The 24,126-nt window shown below is 39.3% G+C and overlaps 3 protein-coding genes across 3 annotated transcripts in view; all 3 read right to left on the reverse strand.

Annotated features, from left to right (window-relative positions):
* Positions 1-1,279: 1,279 nt before the first annotated feature.
* LOC108098894 (low choriolytic enzyme) lies at positions 1,280-2,041 on the reverse strand. The gene has a single exon (XM_017202086.2). The coding sequence runs from the start codon at positions 2,033-2,035 to the stop codon at positions 1,280-1,282; it is 756 nt and encodes a 251-aa protein (XP_017057575.1). The 5' UTR covers positions 2,036-2,041.
* Positions 2,042-2,951: 910 nt separating this feature from the next.
* Positions 2,952-21,165, reverse strand: LOC108098893 (protein fem-1 homolog CG6966). The gene is made up of 5 exons (XM_017202085.2): positions 20,490-21,165; positions 7,476-7,836; positions 6,342-6,942; positions 4,000-4,810; positions 2,952-3,939 (listed from the first exon to the last, which is right to left on the reverse strand). Exons 1-5 carry the CDS (start codon positions 20,547-20,549, stop codon positions 3,754-3,756), a joined length of 2,019 nt encoding a protein of 672 aa, XP_017057574.1. The 5' UTR covers positions 20,550-21,165; the 3' UTR covers positions 2,952-3,753.
* Positions 21,166-21,422: 257 nt separating this feature from the next.
* LOC108098872 overlaps positions 21,423-24,126 on the reverse strand; it is a 33,014-nt gene continuing 30,310 nt past the window's right edge. Inside the window, 1 exon segment of the mRNA XM_017202060.2 lies at positions 21,423-24,126. Within this exon segment, the coding sequence (XP_017057549.1) occupies positions 23,212-24,126 (915 nt within the window). The 3' untranslated portion in view covers positions 21,423-23,211.

Below are 24,126 nucleotides of genomic sequence, written 5' to 3' on the forward strand. Positions count from 1 at the left end.
CACGAACGGCGTCGGCTTGAAAAGCCTGGCGACCAGCCAAAGCTCCCGATTTCCCCTCTCCCTTTTCGCGAGAGAGCGAGCTTTGGCGCCTAGCACAGTGGGGCAAAAGTGCACCATCCTGTCTGCTCCCTTCCAGTTGGACTTCTCGCTCTCTAACGGCACTTTCGAACTTCCCAAAAGTTGTTGGGGTACTCTCTTTGCTTGCGTTCTCTTTAGGCCAGCAATTTGTGGCCCTTTGTTGACATCCTTACAATGCCACAGCTCTTTGGCCCGCTTTAAAGAATTCACCACCCCCCGGCCGAGGTATTTTCGGCACTTTAAAGATGCTGCCATAAAAAGCATATAAAAATCAGTAAATTCAACGTATTAAATATCAACAGTATTAACGTTTTACGAATAAGATTTTAATGGTTAAATTTATAAAAAAAAAACTTCCAATATATTTATCTTTAGTACCACAATTAAACCATTTAGGGAAGGCAGATCATTTACTTTCGAGAGCAAAGGTCACACACCATAATTTAAATGTCACCTTTTTCCAAGTGAAATACAAACTCTTAAAGGTCATTGTTATCCAAGTGTTAAATAGAAATTTAACACTTTTTGTGTGTTTGATTACAAAGGAAATGTAAAAGTCAATTCAAATGATAACCAACCTAACCAACAATAAAAAATATATATATATAATGAAAGGTATATACATAGTTACATATACTTTAAAGGTGGGAGGATACCGAAGAAAGGAGTAAGAAAGCTCAAATAGGCAGCTTCAGACACTTGGCCTTCTTAAGCACTTAGTGCACATTAAGTGCCTGGGATTCGGATTGTTTGCTGCCCAGTCGCTTGGCCCCATGCCCAATCCACTGCACTCCCCTTTTAGGATCCGAAAGCCCCTTTTTATCCTTCAACTGCTTTTCAGTCTGCTTCAAAGTTAACTGACACTTACACTTGCACTTCTGTGAAATCAAATGCATTCGCCTTTGGTTCGGTTTGCATTTGGATTCCCTTTTTGTTCAAGCTACTACCACTTTTAAGAGGCGGAAAAACGCTTTTCAAGTTAACGGACTTTGAAAGACTGGCAACCATTTAAGGAATGGTTAAAAATGTTTCCATGAGATAAATGTCTTATAATGAGAATCAGTGCAAAATGTACCAATTAATTACCAACAAGTTAAGATATCAATAAACATTTTATTTTTAAAACCTTTTAAGCACAATAAATAAAGACACCGCTCGTAGTTTTTTACCAACCCCATTCCTCGCATTTTATGTTTCCTTTTTAGCACTTGTACATAAGTCGAATCTTGGTCCAATCGCCCTCCGAAGGTCCTCGCACCTGGCCCATTTCCCTCTCCACTTCCTGGCCATCGATTAAAGCACGGATAGTTGGCTTTGAGGGATCCTTGGCAAAGGCGTTTTTCGAGTAGTGCATAACGCTCTCATAATCGTAGGGAACATCGAACGTGGTGGTCTGATCCATGGCCATAAACTGCGACCAGTATTTTCTCGGGATATTGTCATAGTCTATTTTCACGTACTCATCTCGATCCGGACGACTTTGCTCGTGGAAAAGTCCCAAAAGATGGAGAGTTTCGTGCTGGATTACAGCTGGCATAGTGAGGCACCTCTCATTAAGGACGACTTCGTGCGGGCCAAAGGATAAGGGTTGATAGCCTACTCTAGTTCCACACATATTAGGGGATTTCTTGAAGGACACATATCTTTTTCCGGACGGAGGAGATCCTTCGATTTCCTCGAACTGCACACAGGTTTGCTCACCAAAACTCGTCATTGCCGTTCGGACATTGGCCACCTCCTGATCGCTATAGTCTCCAGATATCCGGTAGTATATCTTGTTGCCAGGCCAACGTTGAAGTGGAGATGTCAATGCATTTCTGGTCTTGGCCTCCGCCTGTTCATCATCCACGTGGATCTCATTGTAGTAGTTCTCGTAGGTCTCGATTCCTTGAGAAGTCACCAGAATGGGTTCCAAAACCCCCACCAAAAATAGAAACCAAACTGTTTGAAGCAACATTTCGTTGGTTTGTGATCAAAAACAAACCGCAAAGGCTCTTTTATAGTCGTTTCGTTAAAATGTAGTTATCAGTTTTATTTCTGTTCGAAAATATTCTTTAAATTTAGTTTTTACATACATACACACAGGCAATTAATAGATAGGCATAACAAACACATTCTTCTGCAAAAACTTTAAACACTGTGCAACAAGCAAACCTTTAATTTTGTACAATCGTGTTGGATAAAAAAATTTGACGTACATTTGGAAAAATATTACATATTTAAATTTAAAAGCGTTGGTTCTTTTTCCTTTTAAATAAATTTCATTAGCAAACTCAGTTAAACCAAACCCAAATAATTCGTAAAATGTTGTTGCACAATGTAGTTAGCCAAATTCCACTCTATTCGCTTATAGACTTATATGGCTAATGTTGCAAGTTAGCATTTGCATGACTTAGCATAGATATATAATACATATGCGTTTCTGTAATTTATGCACATCAAACTGCATTTCAGAACACATTGGTGGCTATTAAAGTTATTGTGGTTTATTTAAGCCCCTCTAAAAGGTAAACTTTTTAATATATACTAAAATTCGATGTAGGTTACTTGTAATACAGAAAATTGTCAAATGCTTAATATGAGCACATCAATTTTATTAGATTTTATTTTAAAGCAAATATTTGCCAGCCACCAATGTGTTTTGGAAAGCATGTCGATGCCCCTTTTGCAGTTAAAAATCCTTCGATAAGCAAAGTCGCCGGCAAATCATGCACTACTTCCATAGCCCCATTACTGAGATTAGAATACGCAAATATATACACGTATGCATACGGAGATATCGTATATTAAGGTCTTGCATTTGGGTTCTTTTGTTAGTGCTGTGTTGCTTTGGGTTTAGTAATATTTAGCTCCAGGAATAAGCCAATAGTTGATTATTGTTGTTAATTACAGTTTGTATATTTCCAAAACATCGTTTTCTCGTTTATAAACAAACGCATCACTTAGATGTGACTTGTGGGTGGTGGCCGTTTTTTTTTTTTTTTGCTTCTTTTTTTTTTTTTGTTGTTTTAGGTATTCTGGTTTTTGGATTTTCCGTGGCTTGGGTGTGATTGCAACAGCATTGAGGAGTTGTCGGCTTGGTGCCACATAATTAAAGTTAGGCTGCGCAATCAGGCCCAGGCTTTTGGTCATATAGTACAAGTACATACAATATTATTTTAATCATAAGTCATACAAAATAGAGTAGCAAGAACACATAGTTTTAAAGAAAGTTTCAACACATTTCGCAAGCAAAATTCAAAGACAGCAAATCATCTCTCTTCCAGAACTTTTCAATACGTTGCTTCGGTCGTCAGCTTTCGTCTGTTTTTCCATTTGTTGGCTTCTGTTTTGTTATCGTTGTCAGTAGTAGTAGTTATCGTCCTGATCCGTCGATTCAGGCACTTCGCTTGCTAACATCACAAATCAGTTTCCGGTCGTTAGTAACGATCTCGTAAATATATATATTCACTCCCATCTTCATTCATCGTTTCGCATTCAGCATAGTTTCGAACTCTCTCTCCATCTCTAAATATACAGTAGACGATAGTCATAGTAGTAGTAGTAGTAGGTATCGTTTAATGGATGGCGGGCGGGCAGGCGGTTGATCGATTGCACCAGCGAGGGATCCGGTGAGCGGTTGAGTGAATTGAGTGCTTGACTCTCGTCCAGTCCTCTTCATCCCGGTCCTCGTCTCTAGTGCAGCTCGATGAACTCGTACAGGGTGGCTGGCACGGTTCCCTGGTAGCGGATGTCGTGCTTCTTGATCGTCCTGGCAGCCAGACACGCCAGCGTCGTGTACTTCATCGGGTCAATGATCTTATGCATAGGCGTGGGTGCCAACAGACTCTCAAACGTCTCGCCAGCGTAGTTTTTGGTGTCCTAAGAGAACAGATTCTCATTAGTAAGATATATTGGAGTAGGTACAGATACGATACTCACCAAATGCGCTCCGCCCTCGAGAAGGATGTGCGACAGGGGCTCCACGTATGGCTGCATGGTGGCCAAATGGAGCGGGGTGTTGCCCGCCTCGTCGATGGCATTCGGATCGGCTCCCACTTCAAGCAGAGCCTTCGCCAACGTCACCGAGGGAAACTGGCAGGAGGGATAGCGACCGGCCAGCGTTCCTTCGCGATAGCAGGCGTAGTGCAGAGCAGTCCGATCGAACCGAACACGAACCTTCAGGCGATTCAGCCTGAACAACGCTCCCATCACCTGGCGACGCATCTCCGGATTGAGGGCATCCGTGTCCAGCAGCGAGCTGAGCAGACAGCCTATGTGAATGGCACTTATCATGGTGCGACTCAGGGCATTCGGATCGTGGTTACAATCGTGCTGATGCGCCGAAAGCAGCGTCGTTGAGGAGGAGGAGGAAGCGGACGATGACGATGACGTGGATGAGGAGGAGGAGGCCGAGCAGGATGGCGACTTGTCAGCTGCCGGCAGCTGCTTCTGCGGTTGCTGCTGGTCCTTCTGCTGCTCCAGCGTGAAGGCCTGACCCCGTTCCACCTCCTTGACCGCCTTGTAGAAGATGGTCAGCATGCCGTCCGCCTCGATGGGCGGCACAACGCGACCCCGCGGCAAAAGGCGACCCGCCTCCACCAGCATGAAGCTGAACAACTCGGCGAAGGAGAGCAGCGACGATTGGGTCATCGGACTCAGGGGCTGCAGGATCTTCTGCTGCATGGTGAGGGCATAGGACCAGAGCTCGATGCAGCGGTCAAAGCGTCCAGCGTCCGCATAGTGGGCTCCCCTAAAAATAAGGAATTTATTAGTAAGAAATTGTAATACAAAATACATTATTTAACTACAGTTGAGGTAAGGTCTCATTGCTTTTTGATGCCCCTTTAAGGGGCACAACTAGTGTGACGGCCTAAAAAAATGGTGATGTTTGGGAATTTTTATAAAAAAAACTACTTGATCAATTCTTTTCAAATTTTTAGAATATATTTATACATGTTTTAAGAATGTATAGTGAAATTTTTAAAGAAAAAAGTTAAATATTTTTTAAGTTATAGTCGATCTCCAACGGCGCTAAAAAAAAAAGTGCCTCAACTGCTGCAGTGATTCCGGCCCTCTCCGTGGACGAAATCAAAAAATGAAAAATTCTCGTGAAACTAGATAATATTTTTCATACCATGAACTACGATAAAAAAAAATATCAAAAAATGACAAAATGGCAGCGTTTAAAAAAAAAAATCGAATTTTAACCAAAATTTCGGTCGTTTTTGGCCTGCCAAAATTCGATTTTTGATCGGATCAAAAAACCGATAGTTCATGGTACGTAGAACTATATAAAGAAAATGTAAAAAAAAATTTGTAGTGATCGGATCATTAGTTTTTGAGTTATCACTGCAGCAAATTCGGAAAATGCTGTTTCGAGAAAAACGCGTTTAAAGATAAAATGATCGCTTGCACTGCTATGAGAGCGGCTGCTCTTAAAATTGCTATAACTCAAAAACTATTTGAGATATCGATTTTAAATTTTAATATGTTATTTTTAAAGGTGTAATCCACCGAAATATGAAAAAAAAAATTTTTTGATTTTTTTAAAACTGCACACTAGTTGTGCCCCTTAAGGCCAGGTTCCTCTGAAAAACGTACTTTTTTCAATTAATTTTATTTTCATAACAAAAAATATTGAGTATTCAATTCTTTTTATATATGAAAGTATGTATATGAAATTACTAAAAAAAATTTTTTAAATTTTTTTTTCAAAATGGCGGTCCTGAAAATGGCTGCTGAAACTCGTCCGATTCGTAGATGGATGACACGATTACTTGAAAAATAATTATCTGAATGCAATAACCAAAATAGTTTCGTGTTCTGCATCGAAGTAGCTATGGCCGGTACCAGAATGAAACATTTTCCATGAAAAATAAAAAAATGGCGGACTTTTGAATTTTTTTAACCCTTTTTTTCACTTATAATTGTTTATAACTTTTTTAAAAAATAATGAATATTTCTGATTCTGGTACCGGCCATAGCCAGACATATTAAGAGTAAAATTCCGTTTGGTTCAAATCGATAAGTGCAATAGTTTTGAAATGAGAGTGTCATCCATGCGAAAAAACGTGGTTCGGAGAAAAATCAGTTTAAAGTTTTTAAGGCGTTCGAGCGGCCGTACTACCAGCAGCGCTCCTCACTCTTTTACACCTACTTCTCGGCCTTGCTGACCTTCGGGACTTATTTTATACTATTTCGACAAGTATATAGTAGCAATTTATGAAAAAAAAAATTTTCATTTTTTCAAAATTGTTGAGAGGAACCTGGCCTTAACTCACCTGAATCTAATGTAGTAGCTGGTGTCCGGATGCGTGGGTCCCAGGATGCGCTGCCTAATGACCAAGGCCTGCATTCGCATCTCGTCGGGATCCAGCACCATCTCCTCCAGCTCCTCCACGCTGGTCACCTCCCTGACCATCTCGTACGCCGGCACTGGTTCCTGCACCTTCTTCTCCAGCGGCGGTTCCACGGCCCGTTCCTCGAGTGCCCTTCGCCACAGCGTGAGTGCCGCGGCCATGTCCCTCTTGCGATCCACATAGGTGGCACCTAGCAGCTCCAAGGCGTGAATCCTCGACTCCCTGCTCACGCAGGGCAATGTGATCAGGTGCTCGACGATGGGCATGTGACCGGTGACACTGGCCGCCAGCAGCGGAGTCATCCCGTAGTAGTCCACGTCCATGGTGGCGCCGTGCTTGAGCAGCAGCTGCAGGATCTGCAAGGATCCCGACTCGGCGCAATCGTGCAACGCCGTGTTGCCCTTCACGCTGCACCGGTTGACGTCCGCGTTCAGGGAGAGCAGATACTGGGCGATGCGGAAGTGACCCTTGTAGCAGGCGATCATCAGGCAGGTGTGGCCGTGTCGGTTCGCCACTTCAAAGTCTGCGGAGCAAGGCAAAGCAATTAGCACGTATCCAAACAGTGAGTTATGAGCAGTAAAATGCAAAGCTTAAAACCAGTTTCGTTTATGGTTTTTATATTAATAATAATTAAATACAAGAAAAAGTAGAAGTAGGTTGACAAAATAGTGTCAGCCAAACAGGAATATAAATGAATATAAATTGCTGATTTAACCATGATGTTCTAAGGTGACTGGACAGATTTGCCAAAACTAGATTTTTTGTTCTATTTTATGACAGAATTAAATCAATTCAAAATTGGGGATAAACAATTATAAATTTAAATAATTATATTATATAATATTTTATATAATACATATTTATATATTTATATTTTTTATGGAATATTACTGCCTTTATATCAAATTTCAAGAAAATACTGTCAATTTAATGAGATTTACAATAACAAATAAACTAAATTTATAGTCATAATATATATTTTTTCTGTATAAAAAAGTTACTTTTTATAGTGATCGATCTGGTTTAATGACTTGTATTTTCAATAATTTCACTCACCCGCTCCATGGTGCACCAAGTACTTGACGATCTCGTAGTGTCCATCGAAACAGGCAGCCCTCAGTGGTGTGGAGTTCGTCCTGGTGGTGCTGTTCACATTCGCCCCCCGGCGGACGAGCATCTTGACGATGCCCAAGTGACCGGCGGCCGCTGCGCACCACAGCGGTGGGGCATCCTCGATGGGCTCCCCGTCAAAGCTGACCGACCCCACCTGCTCCACGTTAGCGCGACACTTTGTCAATAGGTATTCTACAATGTCGTAGTGTCCGTTGCGGCAGGAGATGACCAGCGGGGTGGCCCCGTTCACTTTCGCCGAGATCAGGCTGCCCACTTCGCCGGAACTTTTGTTGTAAAGGGTGGCCTGCAAACGGAAAAATCGGGAAGTATCTGGGTTAGCTTTGTGCTGATCTGGGGCATTAAAATTAACAGCAAAAGAGAGCAAATTGTTATCAGCAAATCCATTCATTCTTAAAGGGAAATAGTCCACTCTAAAGTGCATTATGTATTGAAAGTGGTTCAAAGTCATAACTCTGATAACCTTTGCTGTTTCCTCTAAAAATAGGTATGGGTTTATAATTTTTTCATATTTGTTGACATGTCATGTTTGTTTTTATTCTTTAGCTATTAGCTTTTTGAAACCTAAGACTGATAAACATGCTTTAAGAACGTGTTTTATTTTAGTTATAAGCAATGAAAATAATTCATTATTACAAGAGAAATTCAGTGGGTCTAAAATGTTTTCTGTCAAATTCTTCTTACTGTCTTTTTGTTTTGTATTGAATGGTTAGTCAACAGCGTTTTATTTCGTAGGGGAGAGTGGTCCCATACCGACCGGTCGTACCATACCGACCCCCCCCATGTTTCTCAGAGATGGCGATGCTAGCCGAATTGTCGGTAACTTCAGTGAAAAGCTGTTATAACACAGACATTTTGGAGATAGATAGCCAATTTGATTTCTTTTGTTTCACTGCAATTTTTCCGTTTGTTTTGTTTCAACGCCTCTGACATTCAGTTTTTTTTCTTTTCTGAACTTGAGCTAAAATATTTTTAAAATTTTTTTTCTGCGCATAAAAATCGGAGGGTAAGGTTTTCTGATAGTTGATAGTCCTATCTGTCATTTACGCTATTAGAATTACATCGCTCTTTGCGTCATTAGATAATGGCGAGCAGTTAATTAGAAAAGGTTGTGGTGGTCCGAAACCGACCGCGAAGTGATGGTCCGAAACCGACCCCCATTTATTGGCAGCTTAATATGTCATAGCGTATTTTTGAGGGAAAATATGAAAAAGTAAACAAGATTCAGTAAAGAAAAGTAACAGAAACAGCAAAAACATCAGACAGCAAGCGAAGAGACAGACATCAACGAGCGGCTTTTGAAAAACAACGCGAAAACAACGCGAAAACTTACTATGAGAAAGAGGACAACTCAGACTTCATCAATTGACTACAGTGCCCTTTATTTCATACATTAATTTTTATTTTCTGGAAAGAACCTTCAATATATTTCTTAATAAACGTCAAAATCATTAAATTCTATTTTATGTTATTAAATTGCTTCTGTTAAGAAATAGGGGGTCGGTTTCGGACCACTACTTTTGAGTACGACCAAAAAGTAGAGTTTTATATTTGCCTGAATATCTAACGCTTCAAAGCACCTACGCACATGCTAATCAATTAGATGTATAGTAAACTGATCCCTCTACATAGTAAATTTTTGAACTGAACTGAAAAATTGATTTTTCTCACCTTTATCGCCTTTGCCTTTTAGGGGGTCGGTATGGGACCACCCTCCCCTAATATGTATAACTTTTAAGAAGTTGATAATAAAGTCTTATCAAAGTGCCTGATATCAGCCACTTCCATTTCATTTGAATATGTTTTTCCCCCTTTACTGATCCAAATCGCAAAGAAATTCCAATTAGGAACCACTTTTTTAAATCAATAAAAACAACGATAATAATATATAATTGCTTTCAAACAAACTGATGACGAACAAAGCGAATTGCTGACAGAGCGTGAATAAAAACTCAGGCCACACGAGCAAGAGATAACAAAATAACAAATGGGTACGACTATCAGAGAGAGAGAGAGAGTGAAAGAGAAAGACAACCGGAGAGATATAGTCAGAAATCAGCTGGGGAATATCGCGTCTCTCTTTACATTTGCCTGGGGGGCTGACGGTTTTATTGTTAGCTCTTTTTACCTCCCATGCGAATTCGAAATTGAAATTCATTTATGTCAAACGTGTTTCATTTTCGCTTTATAGTATGCTAATTATGTTGTTCGCCAGCGCGTGCACGGGTGGTGGAATGGAGGGGGAGGGGATGGGTGGGAGGTAGGGGGCGGTGGGGTCGGTCGCCAGATTGGCTATAGAGAATAGATTAGAGCTACAAAGGAATCGACAGCCATTTACATTTTATTTTTCTAAGCATATTCAACTCATTTACATGCTTATACGCAGAAAAAAAATGTATTAAGAATATAATAATCATTTCAAATTTAGAATCCAAAGTATTTCTTCACCAATGTAAAAATTTTAAGCTTGACAACCAAATTTGCATTAAACCCACCGGCATCATCACCCGTTATGTTAATTTTTCTAGAAAATGATTTGCTACGCCAACCTTTTATTTTTATAGAAAATTGATTTTTTTCCTTTACAATTTCTGTGTATCAGTTTTCTTTGTAAGCACAAGTTAAATGTGAGGAAGTGAACTTTATAAGGAGGAAACCTTGACTACACAACATCAATCTGGCGAGACAAAGGAATTTTCCGCACCTATCAAACTCAATTTGAGCAGTCGTCCATATGTTTGTGTCACCTAAAAGACCCCCTGATCCCACCACCTCAATCGGCGCCCCTGTTATTTTAGAACCAGAAACGAGATAAGCACAAAAAAAGAGAAGCCACGATAGAAGATGCGAGCCAAAAAAAATAGGAGGGTTTGGGGACAGGAAAAGACCTTGTGAACGCGGCTCTTTTTCGCTACAGTCCAACCTGTAAAGTTTGCCATATAGTATTCAAAGATTGAAAACAAAAGAATAAATATAACACCCCCTGCAAGGGTAAGCGAAATTTAAATAACATGATTATAGCTCATATTATGCAACACATAAATGAATAAAATGGAAGGTAAAGATCAACGACTTGATTAAACGAAAACATTTGAATCAAAACAACAAAAATATAGAAATTTTAATACATTCAAAATGCCCACAGTAATTCTTTTCCTCTCTGTTTTTCTGGTAATTTCCGCCAAAAGAAATCGCTTCCTATTTTTTTTCGAAGAGAATCTTCTCTTGGTCAATTCGCATGGTCTCGATATTATGGCCATCGTCACTAGACAGCCGAATTCTTTGTCTCGACCCACCTCATCCCCCGCCCCAAAAAAAAAAAATCAGCAATCATCGCCTCGTGCGCGTGACAAGGAAAAAATAACATTAAAACCGAAATAAAAACAAAAAGCAAGAGAAAGCAGTCGAAATAGAAATAAAGAAACATTTTTGGCAAGACTATTAGGCGGAAAGCGTATTTTGAAAATAAAGATTATTGGGAAGCCTTTTCGGCACAACAAGTGCAAGCGCAAACAGCAAACAAATCGAACAATGAAAATTACGCATTAATTTTGCATTTAACTCGGTGCGAAAGCAAAAGCAGATATATAGGTACATATATGCTTATGATCCATTTAAATGGCTACTGAACTTTTGCTTTCGCACCCGAAGGGGAAAAATTGATCATCACCAGCTGTTTGTTTCTTTTCCGCCTTCTGATCAATTATGATTAAAGCTATGACAGTCATGAATCAGCATCGTGTCTGACTGATATGGGAATAAAAAATGAGCTAATATCGGTAGAACAGGAAAAAATTATCTAAAGACAATCTACACAACATGACACGATTCCCAAGAAATAAAAGTGTTTTGATCAAATCTTTTTGTTTTACAGGAAATAGATTGTTCCTCATTCTTCAAAACATTTCTTATCAATTATTGTTCAACCAATTATCATTACATTTTTAAATGTGTACTGTAAATACCCTAAATATATGATTATCAACATTTTTACTGAACTTTTTACACTTTAAGCGGACTTAATTATATTGTTTACCTTTGAAGTTCAATCAGGACTGACCCTTGAAAATGACTTGAATTTAGTCCAGTGTCATTCAAATTACTCATGCTGTTGTATCACCGATTTTCCCTTTTCGTTTTTCCTCCCTCTTTCCGTATATCTTCCTTTTAGCCATTATTTAACCTTGTTACTCAGCCCCGAAGCCGAAAAAGCTTCAAACGAAATGAAAAGTCAATCTGACAATCGGAGAGGGCGGCCTTTGTGGCACGAAAAACCAGCGGCACGTGAATTGTGGGCGAATCAAAGGGGTTGGGGGCAGGTGGCTCAGGGGGTGGTGGGGTTAGTGGGTGGTTGCGGATATGGTGGCAGTGGGGAAAATCAATCAATTGTGTTCAGGTCGGCCGGCATTATGCTACAATAGATGTGACCCCGCTGATATTGGTTCAGTGGCCTTATTGCCACGAAAGAAAAAACGGAAATTCAATCAAGAAATTGAACCAAATTATGGGAAATTCTTCACTTGCCAAATGTTTTATTTCGTTTAATTATAATAAGTAGGTAATGGTTGAATTATAGAATAACAAGCCACTGTGGGAAAGACCGCTCGACATTTCAACCTAGAAAATAAACATGTAAACAATAATTGAAGCTGCATTTCTAATTTGAATATCACTTATACAAAGGTTCTCCATTTGCAAGAATCGAAAGGCAGTGTTCATGAATATTTATTGGAAGAAAACATGTCTAATTCAACAGTAAATAATTTACTTTGTAATAAAAATCCATTAGGTTTGCCAGTTTTATTTGCATGAGTATTAAACCGACATTCTTCAATATGCACTCAAGCACTAATCCAATATTTATATTTGCCCCAATCCAAAAGTAACTATTAAGTTTTGACACATGCAAGTAAGTTAAATTCAAACAAGGTTTACAGTTTGCAATCAATACATAACAATTACTAAATTTGCACTTGCTGTTTTACTTCAACAAATAATTCCACAAAAACGCATTCTCCTCAGAATTTCTTGTTTGTTTTTCCATTTAATTTCGATTCATTTGCCAAGACTCACCGAAAATCCCCAAAACGCGAAAAGTTCCCCCGCAAAGAATCTGAATGAATAGCACACAACAAATACGCTAAAAGTCTGAATGCAACGGGTTCAGATAATTTATGATTTTAAATTCATATAATTTACCTTGCGCCGGAAAACAAGAGAAATTTCACTTCCACAAAAAGTGAAAATATATTTCTTTTTAATTTGTTGACTGTTCCTAGCTTGTATCGCAAATTGGGGAAATGTTGAACAGCAATTTCCCAAGGTAATTTTTTTTGTTTTTCGAACATTTCACATATCTGTTCTCGGATTTGAAATGAGAGTGGAAACACCTTGAGCCCACTTTACCGCTATGCACAAATGTCAAGCGAAAACGGCCTAAACACAGCTATTAAATTAAGCCAACAACACGAACAAAAACAACACAAAAAATTGTTCGTTTCCGTGTAATAAACAATAAACAACTTTCCATTGTTGTTGCCAAGCCACTGTTTTTTTTTGCCTTTTTGTTGGGCTGTGTGAATTGTTAGTTGGTCGTTTCGCTTCGCGATCAATTTTCTGCTTTGACCGTCCGCTATATCTCCATATAACCCCCTTCGAAAGACCCTCTCCTAACCGAACCAAGCCAAGCCAAACCGAACCGAACCGAACCGCACACGCATAATTTATTATAATTCTGACATTGAACGAGTTCAATGTCGACGATATGCAAGTAGACAGCCTCAAGTTCAGCCGACTTCAGACTTGGTCATCACACTCCAATATAATTCAATTTGGGATGCCGTTCGTTCGACCAATCCACCGATCAGCCATTCAACTGAAATTCGGTATTCGATATTCGGTATTCGGTATTCGAGGCCCGGCATTATAAGTAGTCAAGCCAAGACTGACTCAAATTGTTTGGCTTATTTGTTAGCTAAGCCGCGACTGCGCAGTCGGCTCAAGGGTGACAAAAGCCGGGGCTTTGAGCCATAAATCCAAAATGAGCCAAATGACCGGTAGTCGATCAAGCTGCACAAATGGAAGCCCAGCCAAAACAATAAAAAGAGCGGCCAGAACAATAAACACTGCACAAAACGTGATATAATTGAATAATATTTATACGTTGGTATAAGAATTTCAACAACTATAACCTTTACCTGTTGATATCATTAGGAAATTATAATATATGCACATAAATTAGTTTGTATTTTCAAAATACCGCTCTTGTTTTTCTCAGTGCAACAGTCTGGAAATGTCAATAGGAGACTGCGCAGCCGCAGCATCATCAAACAATCTTGAGGTCAACGGTGCTTTTAACGGCGCATCGCCGAGGTGGGGAGTGAAAAACTGGTTCAATGAAAGGGTTCACATTAGAGCACTGCCGGCAGTGTCAGGGTCAAGGCTGTTTGAACGTCTCACGGTGTTTGTTTGGGTAAATGGAAAAATACTAATTCATTAAGTGAAGCGTGGAAAATTTAAAAAGGGCAGCGAAGATTAATAAAATTAAGATTTTATCACTAGGTGATTGTTATGTGAATAAAAGGGAAACCAGCAAGTCTAAAGGGAGTTCACATTTCGCTTAGCAAACATAAGCACAGATAACAGATGGAATTGAATTCAGCAGATAAGCCCATTCCCTTCATAAACACTCTATAAACTCTTCCTCATCTTTGTTGTCGGCGGCAGATTGTTTTTACAGATTTATGATCATAATTCATAAAATCTTTTATAGTAGCCCGCACGGAAATCTGACTTTCCTCGGGTTTGTTTTTTTAGTTAATCGTGCGATGAACTTGACAACTTTCGATCGTAGAGCACAACAAAGTAGCAAATAAAACAAATACAAAGGAAATGGCTTTAGTGGGGTCGAAATGTCGATACCCTCTTGATTTACGAGGATATTTGTTTTTATTTGTCGCAATAAAAAACAAATAACACAATAAAAACGATTTAAAAATGAACAACTCTTAAAAGCATTTGAAAGCAAACAAACCTAAATAAAATGAATTGCTGATTATGATTTACAAATAGAGGTCTATTAAAAATCATAATTGATTTCGAACTTATTGTGGGATGTAATTTCTTGGCTTTAAGAAATACTCGTATATCAAAGAACAAAAAAACAAAGAAACATTTTTTTTATGGGATTTAATAATTTACTAGTATAAATCATTGACCTGGTAGAGCCAAAGATATTTCTGCCCACCTCCCCATTGTCTTTCGGTTTCCTTGAAGAGTTTTGTTGGCATCGTAAATAGTTGAGATGGGCGATAAAACTGCACTGAGCGAAATAATAATTGCCGGCGAGTGACTGCGTTTCTAGGCTGCTCAATTCACAGTCATGGTTAATTACGCGGGTTGTTAAACTTCAAATCCGGATGTCACCTTCAAGAAATTATAATTGCTTTTTGAATGATTATTTGTCTTTATTCCCTGACTCGTTGTTTTACGCTGGTAAATATTTAGTTTGGCCAAAAGAGGTCAGAGAATTTTACGACAGCTTAAAACGACTGGCAGTCTACAGTATTGATTTTAAATCGCTTCCTACTCGACAACTCAACTCAGTCCACATTTTGTTTTACAAATTCTAATAGACCTAGTTGAGTAGCTTATTTGCCTAAGCAATTGTTAAACTTTTGCGATGAATACATTAGCTTTCAAATATTATTTACTTACTCGAAACTTCACATAACGAACCGCAATGATGCAACAACTGTTCCAAGTTGAATGTAGAAAAAAACCGTTTAGAGCCGACCAAATGTTTAGCTCAATTAAGAAGTTCTACTCGAGTATTTGGCAACCTGCTTTAGCACTTCCTAATGCCCAGTTTCGCTCTATATGGGCATTGCATAATGGCCAAAAGCTCGCCAAAAGTTGCAAAACTAACTATTCTTAGGCTTCAGATTTGGTAAGACAGGTCGAAGCTAAGTTTCTCGATTGCCACACAATCAGCGGGGGATTGTTTGCGGTTCTTTTGAGTTTCTCCCAGTGCAGAGACCAAAACAAAGGCACACAAATTAAATTCAAGAGTAGAGTGAAGAAAATATTCAGACTTCCCCAGTGGAGAAGAAAAAACACAAGGCGATAAAGCCAATGAACGCTATCATTATACACAGGCAAACTGAACAGAACACGCTCCGAGTTCAAACTTGGGTTTGTATCTACGACCATTTTCCGCTTTTCGGCTTCAATTGTATTGTTATCTTTGTTGCTGTTAATTGCCCATCCACGTTCAGTTGTTCTTGCTCAGATGGTTCAGTATACATACTATATGCATGGGTATTATGTATACAAAAACAAACAATTATTCAGCTGGGGTTAATATAGGAGTACTGGCATTTACAAGGAAACAAAATGTTGAAATACGTTTTGAAATGTAAGTTTGCTTTGGTTTTTAAAAAGGAATATCCTTAAAATTTAAGATGTATGTACATATAATTTATACATATTTGATAATGTAAACTTGTTCCTATTTAAATGGTTGCTAGAGTTCTTCTGAGTCAAGTAAAGTTTTCTATAACTGAAACCAGTTATCACCCCCATTTTTTCTCTGAGTGCTCTGTTTATGTACTCGATCATGTGGGTAAATATTCTCGTACTTACTGAGACCAATGGCCACAAAGACAGCGGATGACAAAGACCACATCTACAGCCACATTCACATCCACATCCACATCCACAGAGGATTGGAGTCAAAGCAAACCAGCCAGATTGGCTGTGACCTTACACACACCATTGGAAGCTAATAATCAAGAAGCAGTTAAATGGCAAGCCGAGTACAAAACAAAAAGAAGCAGGTCCCCAAGCTCAGGCCAAAAGCTTTAACTCCACTTGGCCCAAAACAATATCGAAAAAAAAGAAAGAGACAACCGAAAAGCCAGACATTTTCGCATTTTGAGGTTATTTCAACAAACGTCAAACGGCAAACGAGTAAATTGCAAAGCACAAGAATCAACCTCAACCCCAAAAAACAGAAAAGAAACAGCTGTTGACCAACTCGAAATTCACTTTTTCGGTTTTTGCATAAAGCCAAACTGAAAACGAACAGCGAACGGAGTGAAGCCAACAACAAAGTGTACATCGAATTATCTTTAATGTTATGCCTTGGCAAATGTTTTGAAAACGCTCGAGAAACGCTGCCTGATTGAAGTGTTTCTTTGAGAAAACATTTTCTTGATTTCGAATGGTCTTTTCGGGCTTTGTTTTGCATGTAATTAAAATGATCAAGGAACAACAACTACTACACGTTTAATGAAACTTAACTGAGAATAATTAATCAGCATTGGTTAATTGCTTATCGTTACAAGGTTAATCAATAATGACCAATTTTTATAAAATGAATGGATGTAGTACTCGAAAAATAGATAGACAAGAGCACTAACTAGTAAATCTAGGAAATGGGTTCAATTAAGATTAAAAACTTGTTTTTATTGGAACACTCATTTATTATTTTGGAAGGTATCTTTAAAATACCTCTAGTTGTATCACAATAAATGGCTTTGCCTAAAAACTCGATAAAAGTCAAGAGCAGTGAACCCTAGTGCTCCCAAAGGTGAAAAGTAAATAATTTAATTTAAACCGGTTTCAGTAGAAATTAGTCATTGAACCTTAGATTCGTTCTTGATTAAAAAACATGCGCAAAGGTTAGAGTTTACAAGTAGCTCATTGAAATGCGAAAAAAGCCCATTTGAATGCTTTCAAACCGGACAGCTGCCTTAAATTCAATTACTTTGTTTATGTAAATTCTAGAAAAGAAAAAACTGGCACGTGCCAAGATACATTATATAAGAAATGGGTTTATAGTTATTTAATGCTTCAACTACTGTTATGACACATTCAGTTAGCAACTAAGCGTATTAAAGTTTGTTCTTTAAAACCTTTTCTATTTATCTACTTTGCAAACGTATTTCTTTGGAATTTCTAAAAAGTTTCATAAAGTTATCTAGCAATCTTTGAAGTTGGTCTAGTTTCCACCCGCAACCTCATCAATCATTTGATCTGGCCCCAAATCACGTATGGCTAAGGAAACCCAACAAAGTGGAGATAAAAAGCGAAAAGAGGGGAAAAAGAAGAGAAGCGAAGATAAGAGAAGAGAAGAAGCAGCGGTCGAAGAACGGAGAAATATTTTGTTGTGTGTACTCAACTTTAAGTGGCACTTCAACTTCGTGTACGCCGTTCAACTCTTCGGTGAGGTGTTTTATTTTTCAGTTTTTTCTGTTTTTTTTTTACGCTGGGGAGTCGTTGGGGTGGCGAGGAGGGGGGTGTTTCTTATTTTTGGAACAAACATAAACAACGGCGAGCAAGAAAAACCAGTTCTATGGGGCGAAGGCTAGAACATGTTGCACGTCGTCGTACCGCCAAGCAGGTTGCCTCGCAGACTCCCTCTCCCCCTCCCCCTTCCTCTGCTCCTCCCTCTGCCCCTCCCCCTTCGTTCATTCGCATTTGGAGCATTGAGTGCAGCAGCCCATACACAAAAGCTATTTCGGGGCACTCTTCGGGGCACATTCATATGCGTTCTGTATTTATATCGTATAGTATTTATTTATTCCATTTTCATTTTCAGGGGACGAAACCGAGTTGTCCCTCCTTCGAAAACTCACACCCCTTGAATGACACATTTCCAGGGTCGAGCCCCGTCAGTCAGGAAGTTTGACGAAACCAACAATAACTGCAGGCGAACAGGAATATCCAGCTCGTGATACACCGAGAGAAAAGAACAGAAGTGCTAATTTGGAAAGGAAATGTATGGTTTCCATATAAGGAAGAGTTCTAATTACATATAAATAATAACAGAAAGTACTGGAGTGTTTTTCTTGAACTACAAAACAATTATGCAATGGATTTTTAAATGGTAAGCTCTTTTTTTGATTTAAGGACTTATTTTTCTTTGTGCAAAGGGTCGAGCCTTCCAAATTGGTGTGATTGAACGCTTTCAAGGATAATTGTCATCAGCAGAGGAGGAAGCCGAAAAGCAAAAGGCACGGAGCAGAATACAAAGCCCGTGGAACGGCTCTTTGTTCCCTCCGATCAGCATAATAATAATTTCAACAGGCAAAGTGCGTTCGCTGGGGGCAGAATCGGTATTAAAGAAAGAGATAGAGAGATAGGGGCAGGGAAAGAGACGGCGCGAAACGGCTCCGTCAAGTGACAATCGCGGAAGTGAACTGCCGCTGACGACGTGATTTCAGCTGTTCAAAAATTCGCCGTCGTTATTAACGTGTTCAACAGCAACGTGGCCCAAATGCAAAAACAACGCTCAAGTAAAGTGGTTAAAAATACTTGCTACGCATTTGGAGCAGTCATCGCCGTCGAAGTAAAAGCCACAGAAACAACAAAATAATAACAAACAGCGAGTGTCTGGGCTGAGATAAGATAAGAAGTCCAAAGGGAAATGAATTTAGAGCGATGTAAAATGGGAAAACGAAAGCAAAAACTATGGTTATTCATTCTATAATTATCTTAAACCATTTTATGTATTTCCTCCTAAGATCTATCCTATGGAAGCAAATCCAGACTATTTATACATACCCTAGATTATAAAGTTGGGAATTTATGGTGGACCTTGTCCTTTTGTATTTCAAAACAAATCAATTAATGTTTGATAAGACTGTGAACTTTAAAAAGTTATTATCAGGTTTTTAATTTCTTATGTAGAATTTCACACATTTAAAAGTATTTATAAATGTTTTTATTTCATCTCTCTCCCAAAGGTTTATGATTATTAATATTATTTCAGACTTCAAACAGTTTTATTTCAATAAGCAAGTTAATTTATACGACCTTCGACCAATCCAATTGCCTTGTCAACAAAAAGTTTTCTAATAACTCTGACTCAATATGTAGTTCATTGCTATTCTGCAGGAAAGTGATTCTCAGGCGAGAATTATTCCAGCTCGTTTTGCATTTCCCTCGGCTGAACCAATTTCCATGTCACGTATAATTTGCTTAAATGCCAGGCGGCGGGCCCAACCAAGTACGTTCGAAATATGGCTGTGCTAAACTTAGAATCAAACACACACCGATGGGACCTGCACAGTCGTACTAAATAATAAACACCCACGCGCTGCATTTGCGAAGAGCATGAAACAATGCAAACGTGGGGGCCAAGCGAGGCTCCAATGCAACAGCGCCAATTGCCATTTTCTGTTGCTGTTTCTGTTTCTGTTGCTGTTTCGCTTGCCGCTTAAGTCTCTATTTAATTTCTGCCTGTACAACAACTGGTGTGTGCCAATGTCAAGCTGCCTGCCTCTTGGAAGCCAAAGCTCGGGCCCAAACCCAAGAACTTTGGTTATGCAAAGAGTGCGCCGCGAGTCTTGCAGTCGCAAGCAAAAGTTTTGGATCCGATACGCCCACCAACACGCCCCAACCATATGTATTTGTTATTGTCTTGCGACGAAGCAAGTTGCTTGGCGAGTTTCTAGCTAAGAAATCAAAGAGCTAAAAACTTATGGATATGTATTGGCCAAAACATGTTTACATATTTATAGTAATTAATTTCTGATTTCAAAATAAAAAACTCTCACTAATAGCTACATACATATTTTTATCGCAAAACAACAATAAGAAGTAATTATAGAATTTTCCAGAATAGTAAGCTGCTGTTTTAAATAACTGAACATATGTTGCCCTATACGTAATTTAGCTTTTTCTGGCCAGATTTAAATAACAAGCCCAACACCACTGGAGAACATGCGCGTGTACGGCTTAGCGGAGAGCGCTTGTGTGTGTGCGTGCGTGTGTGTGAGCGAGAGAATTTTATTGATTAGTCACAAGGCTAAATAACAAACTGTCGAGTCTGCCGAGCAGCTGAGGTTTCCAACAGCAATCCCAATAAGAATCTCGCAACTTTCCAATTGGACAGCCCCGGTGCAGGTGAAGTCGAAAATTCCCGAAACTCACCTTTAATTGCGCCAAATTGTTGTCCCTCGCAGCGTTGAAAACAATGAATTTGTAATCCATTTCGTTTGTCAATTAGTTGGCATAAATGCCGCAGAAACTCGCTCGCTGAAAATTAATTATTTTCCTTATTGTTTGGCGGCGAAATGATTATTTTATTTTGTTGATTCGTTTGCTTCTTTCTCCGCCTTCGTCAAGAGAGAGAAAGAGAGAGAGCTGGCGAGCGAGAGTGCTGAGGATGTTGTTGTTGTTGTTTTTCTGCTTTTTTCTAGTAATTTATTTTGATGTGTGGTCGATTTTCTGCACAAAAGAAGAACTTTCCAACCGAGCGAATATATAATATGTAACGATTGCGTTTTTGCCGTTTTTTTTGTATTGCTTCCGTGTCTTCCTGGCAATCGTATTACATATCTTTTTGCGCACTTCAGGAAGACGAAAATTTCTTTCTTTTACTGCGTTTTCGATTCCGGGTCGTCGGATATTTTAATTCTTGCTCTCTAAGGCGGTTACTAGAGCATAAATTGAAGCACTTGTTTTTATCGATTCAATGCGATTTCGCGCGATTCAGCACAAGTCAAATCCCTTCCCGAGTTTTTCGAAAACTCCGACAGCCAGGAAAGCAGATCGATTGTCTGTTTGAACCGTCCCGCCCCGATTGAAATTGAAATATTAAATGATTTTTTTCCGACGGCTGACGAGTATTACCGACAAACGGTCCACCAAAAATCTCCAACGACCTAAAACGTACTAAAAAATCCATTTTCCCGCCAAACTCTCACCACTGCCTCAAAACATGTTTTTCCACCTAGCTTAGCATTGGTTTGTGTCTCGGCTTAGAGCGTAACTGGGCTAAGTGTGTAAAATTACAAATGTATTTTATTTAAATTTTCTGTTACATATGTAAATTTTAAATTTGAACAAAAAGATCGTTGTAAATATCTTTATATTACTTTGGTTTATTTATTGAATTATTCCATACAATTTCATATGCATTTTGAATGTTTTCTTCATTAAATCATAAACAGTTACATTGTTTTACATTGTACATTTGATTATGTTTTACTTATTTAGTATTATTAATTTTAGTTCATACTTGTATAATTCTTGTTTGTGTATATCATATGGGTATTTTTACTATGCGTATGTGTGTGCTTGTCTCAACAAAAAATTATTAAACAAAATGAAAACAATTGGTTATCGATTAGTCATATTTTAAACGGATTATACTTTATTATCGGCTTCCCTTGATTAATGTTTAACCATATTGTATATAATAATATAATTAGTTAAAGCTACAACTTAGTGCGCATTCTTGTACTTCGCCAACAACTACAACAAAAGTATGACACATAAACAATAACAAAAAAGTTGATCGTTTTCTAACAACAACGAACGTATTAAATAATCCAGTTAAAACATTTGTTGTTAAAACAAAGAAAATGTAAAAGTTGTATTCTCATTAATTATTCTTGTTTGCTTTTACTTTTCCATTTTTTTTTTATATCACAAGTTAAAATTTTGATTATTGTTTGGTCAATTTTATTTTAATATTTATATATAGTACTTGTATATATAGGGTATTAGGTATGTGTGTAAATTATGTACATAAGAAAATATACTAATAGCATAATTTAATAAACATATTTCCGTTAGTTTCTCATATAAATTGGTCTAGATAATCAAGTCATGGTGTCTCATTAAATCGGTTTAATGATTTTGGGAAGAGGGATCGGTTCGGGATCTGGTTCCATGGTTTGGTATACAGAGCAGTTCTAACGATTCGAGAGAGATATGTGAGTACATATAGTTAAAAATAGTTGATTTTAGGAGATTACATAGAAATTCGAGTTAGTTGCATGCGTTAAGTTGAGAGTGATTTAGAATTATAAATCGTTTTCATTAAATATAAAAGATATTCTTGTGAGGTTCGTAGCGATGTGGTGGCCTGTGCTAATAATATATATGTTTTTCGATATGATAATTAGGTCTACATTGAGCTTCAAGAAAGGTTTAAATCTTAAAGGAATATTTTAAGGCACCCAAAATGTACAATATGGTTTCTAAAATTATCTCAAAAAAGCCTTACTTTTAAAAAAAAAATTTTAAAAAAAATCGAAAAGGAACAAGTTTAGAAAAATCTTTTAGAAGAATAAGGTTTAAAATAGTTATTGGTTTGGGTAACTTTTTTTTGTTTGTAAATGCAAAAAATGTAATAAAAAAAACTCTTAAAGCGTTTTAAGAAGTCTCTTCTATATATCTTTTCAAAATCGGTTTGTAGGAAATCTAGTTTGAGATATGTCGGCACCCCTAAAAACTTACAATGCCATCAAAGTGTGCGATATGTAGATTGGCATACATCCCTAGGACCTAAAAGCACATCCAACCACACCATCTACGATCCTCTCGTTTGAGCTTCCACTTCGCATTCCATTCGATATTAGTTGCAGGCGAGGATTAAGCCTAAGGAGCCATCAGACCATCGACTCTCTGACGCGACCTTTGACCTGTGAATTAGTTTCGAGATGTGATGTATTTGGGGATATAATATACTCGTATTATTTTGGATCTCCATGCACATCTAGACGTAGGTGGTGTAAGGGGATTTACACATAGAGAGACGAGCAGGGTGCGATATGTCGGGATTGGTTTGGGTTTCACTTCCGTTTCTGCCAGCAGCTTCGCATTCCTCTCCACTTCCGCTTCCGCTTGCCTCGATCTCGCGGGGTTATGGAGAAAACACGCGCAGGGATCGCAGCAAGGTGGCCAGCACATTGGCCAAGCACTCGGCCTGCAGGGCCAACGGACCCGCTCCAATGGGTCCGATCTCCACGCCCACCAGCTCCCTAAAACTGCTCGCCACGTCGTGAACTTTGAGCACTATATTCCTGGTCTGCAGAGGAGCGGATGTGTGTCTCGTCATGTCCTGCGCCAGTTCGGTGATCCTTCGAATGGCTGTCAGGCAGGAGGTCAGGTGCTCTGGGAGCGTAATCAACGTCATGTCCGACATGGAAGCCACCAGGAACTTACTGGCCGTGACCAAAGCCAAAGTCTGTTCGGTTAGCTCGTTCCTCGCTCGCTGGAACTTCTCCTCATCGATGGAGGTTCCCCCGCCAGCTGCCTGAGCCACCGAACACTGGGCGGCCACTTGGTCCAGTTTGATGAGCAATCCCGCCATGGCCACATCCGTTTTGGCCAAGAGCGCCTCGCCATCGATGAGATGGCCATTCTTGATGAACAACTTCTCGCCGTGCAGCTGCTGCGGTTTCTTGGGAAGCACAGGAGTGGTGCAGCCGTTGGCCTGGTTCAAGTGGGGCAGGCGAACGGTGGCCGGTATGGGTGGTGAATAGTGGGCGGGTGGTGCGCATCCGGGTGACGAGGTGTTCGGGTTTGGACTCTGATTCGGATTGACTCCATTCAAGGGACGCGGTCGATTGGCGATCGGCGGCAGCGGGGGTTTCTTGGGTCCACTCACCAGATTTGTGGGACTGCCCTGCTGTTGAGTTCCCTCCAATGTGGGACTTCCACGCGGCGGCAACTGCGGTGGACAGAGATCCCGTCGCTCCTGCGTTGGCACCACCGGACTGGCGACGATCCTCACCTGCTTTTTCGGGGAGTAACGCTGCAGTAGCTCCGCACTCTT

Source organism: Drosophila ficusphila, unplaced genomic scaffold (genome assembly GCF_018152265.1).
Source record: "Drosophila ficusphila isolate 14025-0441.05 unplaced genomic scaffold, ASM1815226v1 contig_791, whole genome shotgun sequence".
NCBI classification, from domain to species: Eukaryota; Metazoa; Arthropoda; class Insecta; order Diptera; family Drosophilidae; genus Drosophila; species Drosophila ficusphila.

Bases quoted from the DNA above. Each gene is read 5' to 3' on its own strand.
- LOC108098894 (XM_017202086.2), bottom strand. From the start codon at position 2,035: ATGTTGCTTCAAACAGTTTGGTTTCTATTTTTGGTGGGGGTTTTGGAA.
- LOC108098893 (XM_017202085.2), bottom strand. From the start codon at position 20,549: ATGGATTACAAATTCATTGTTTTCAACGCTGCGAGGGACAACAATTTG. The intron at 6,943-7,475 runs GTGAGTGAAATT...CTTGCTCCGCAG, and splicing joins CTTGGTGCACCATGGAGCGG to ACTTTGAAGTGGCGAACCGA. The intron at 3,940-3,999 runs GTGAGTATCGTA...CTGTTCTCTTAG, and splicing joins TCGAGGGCGGAGCGCATTTG to GACACCAAAAACTACGCTGG.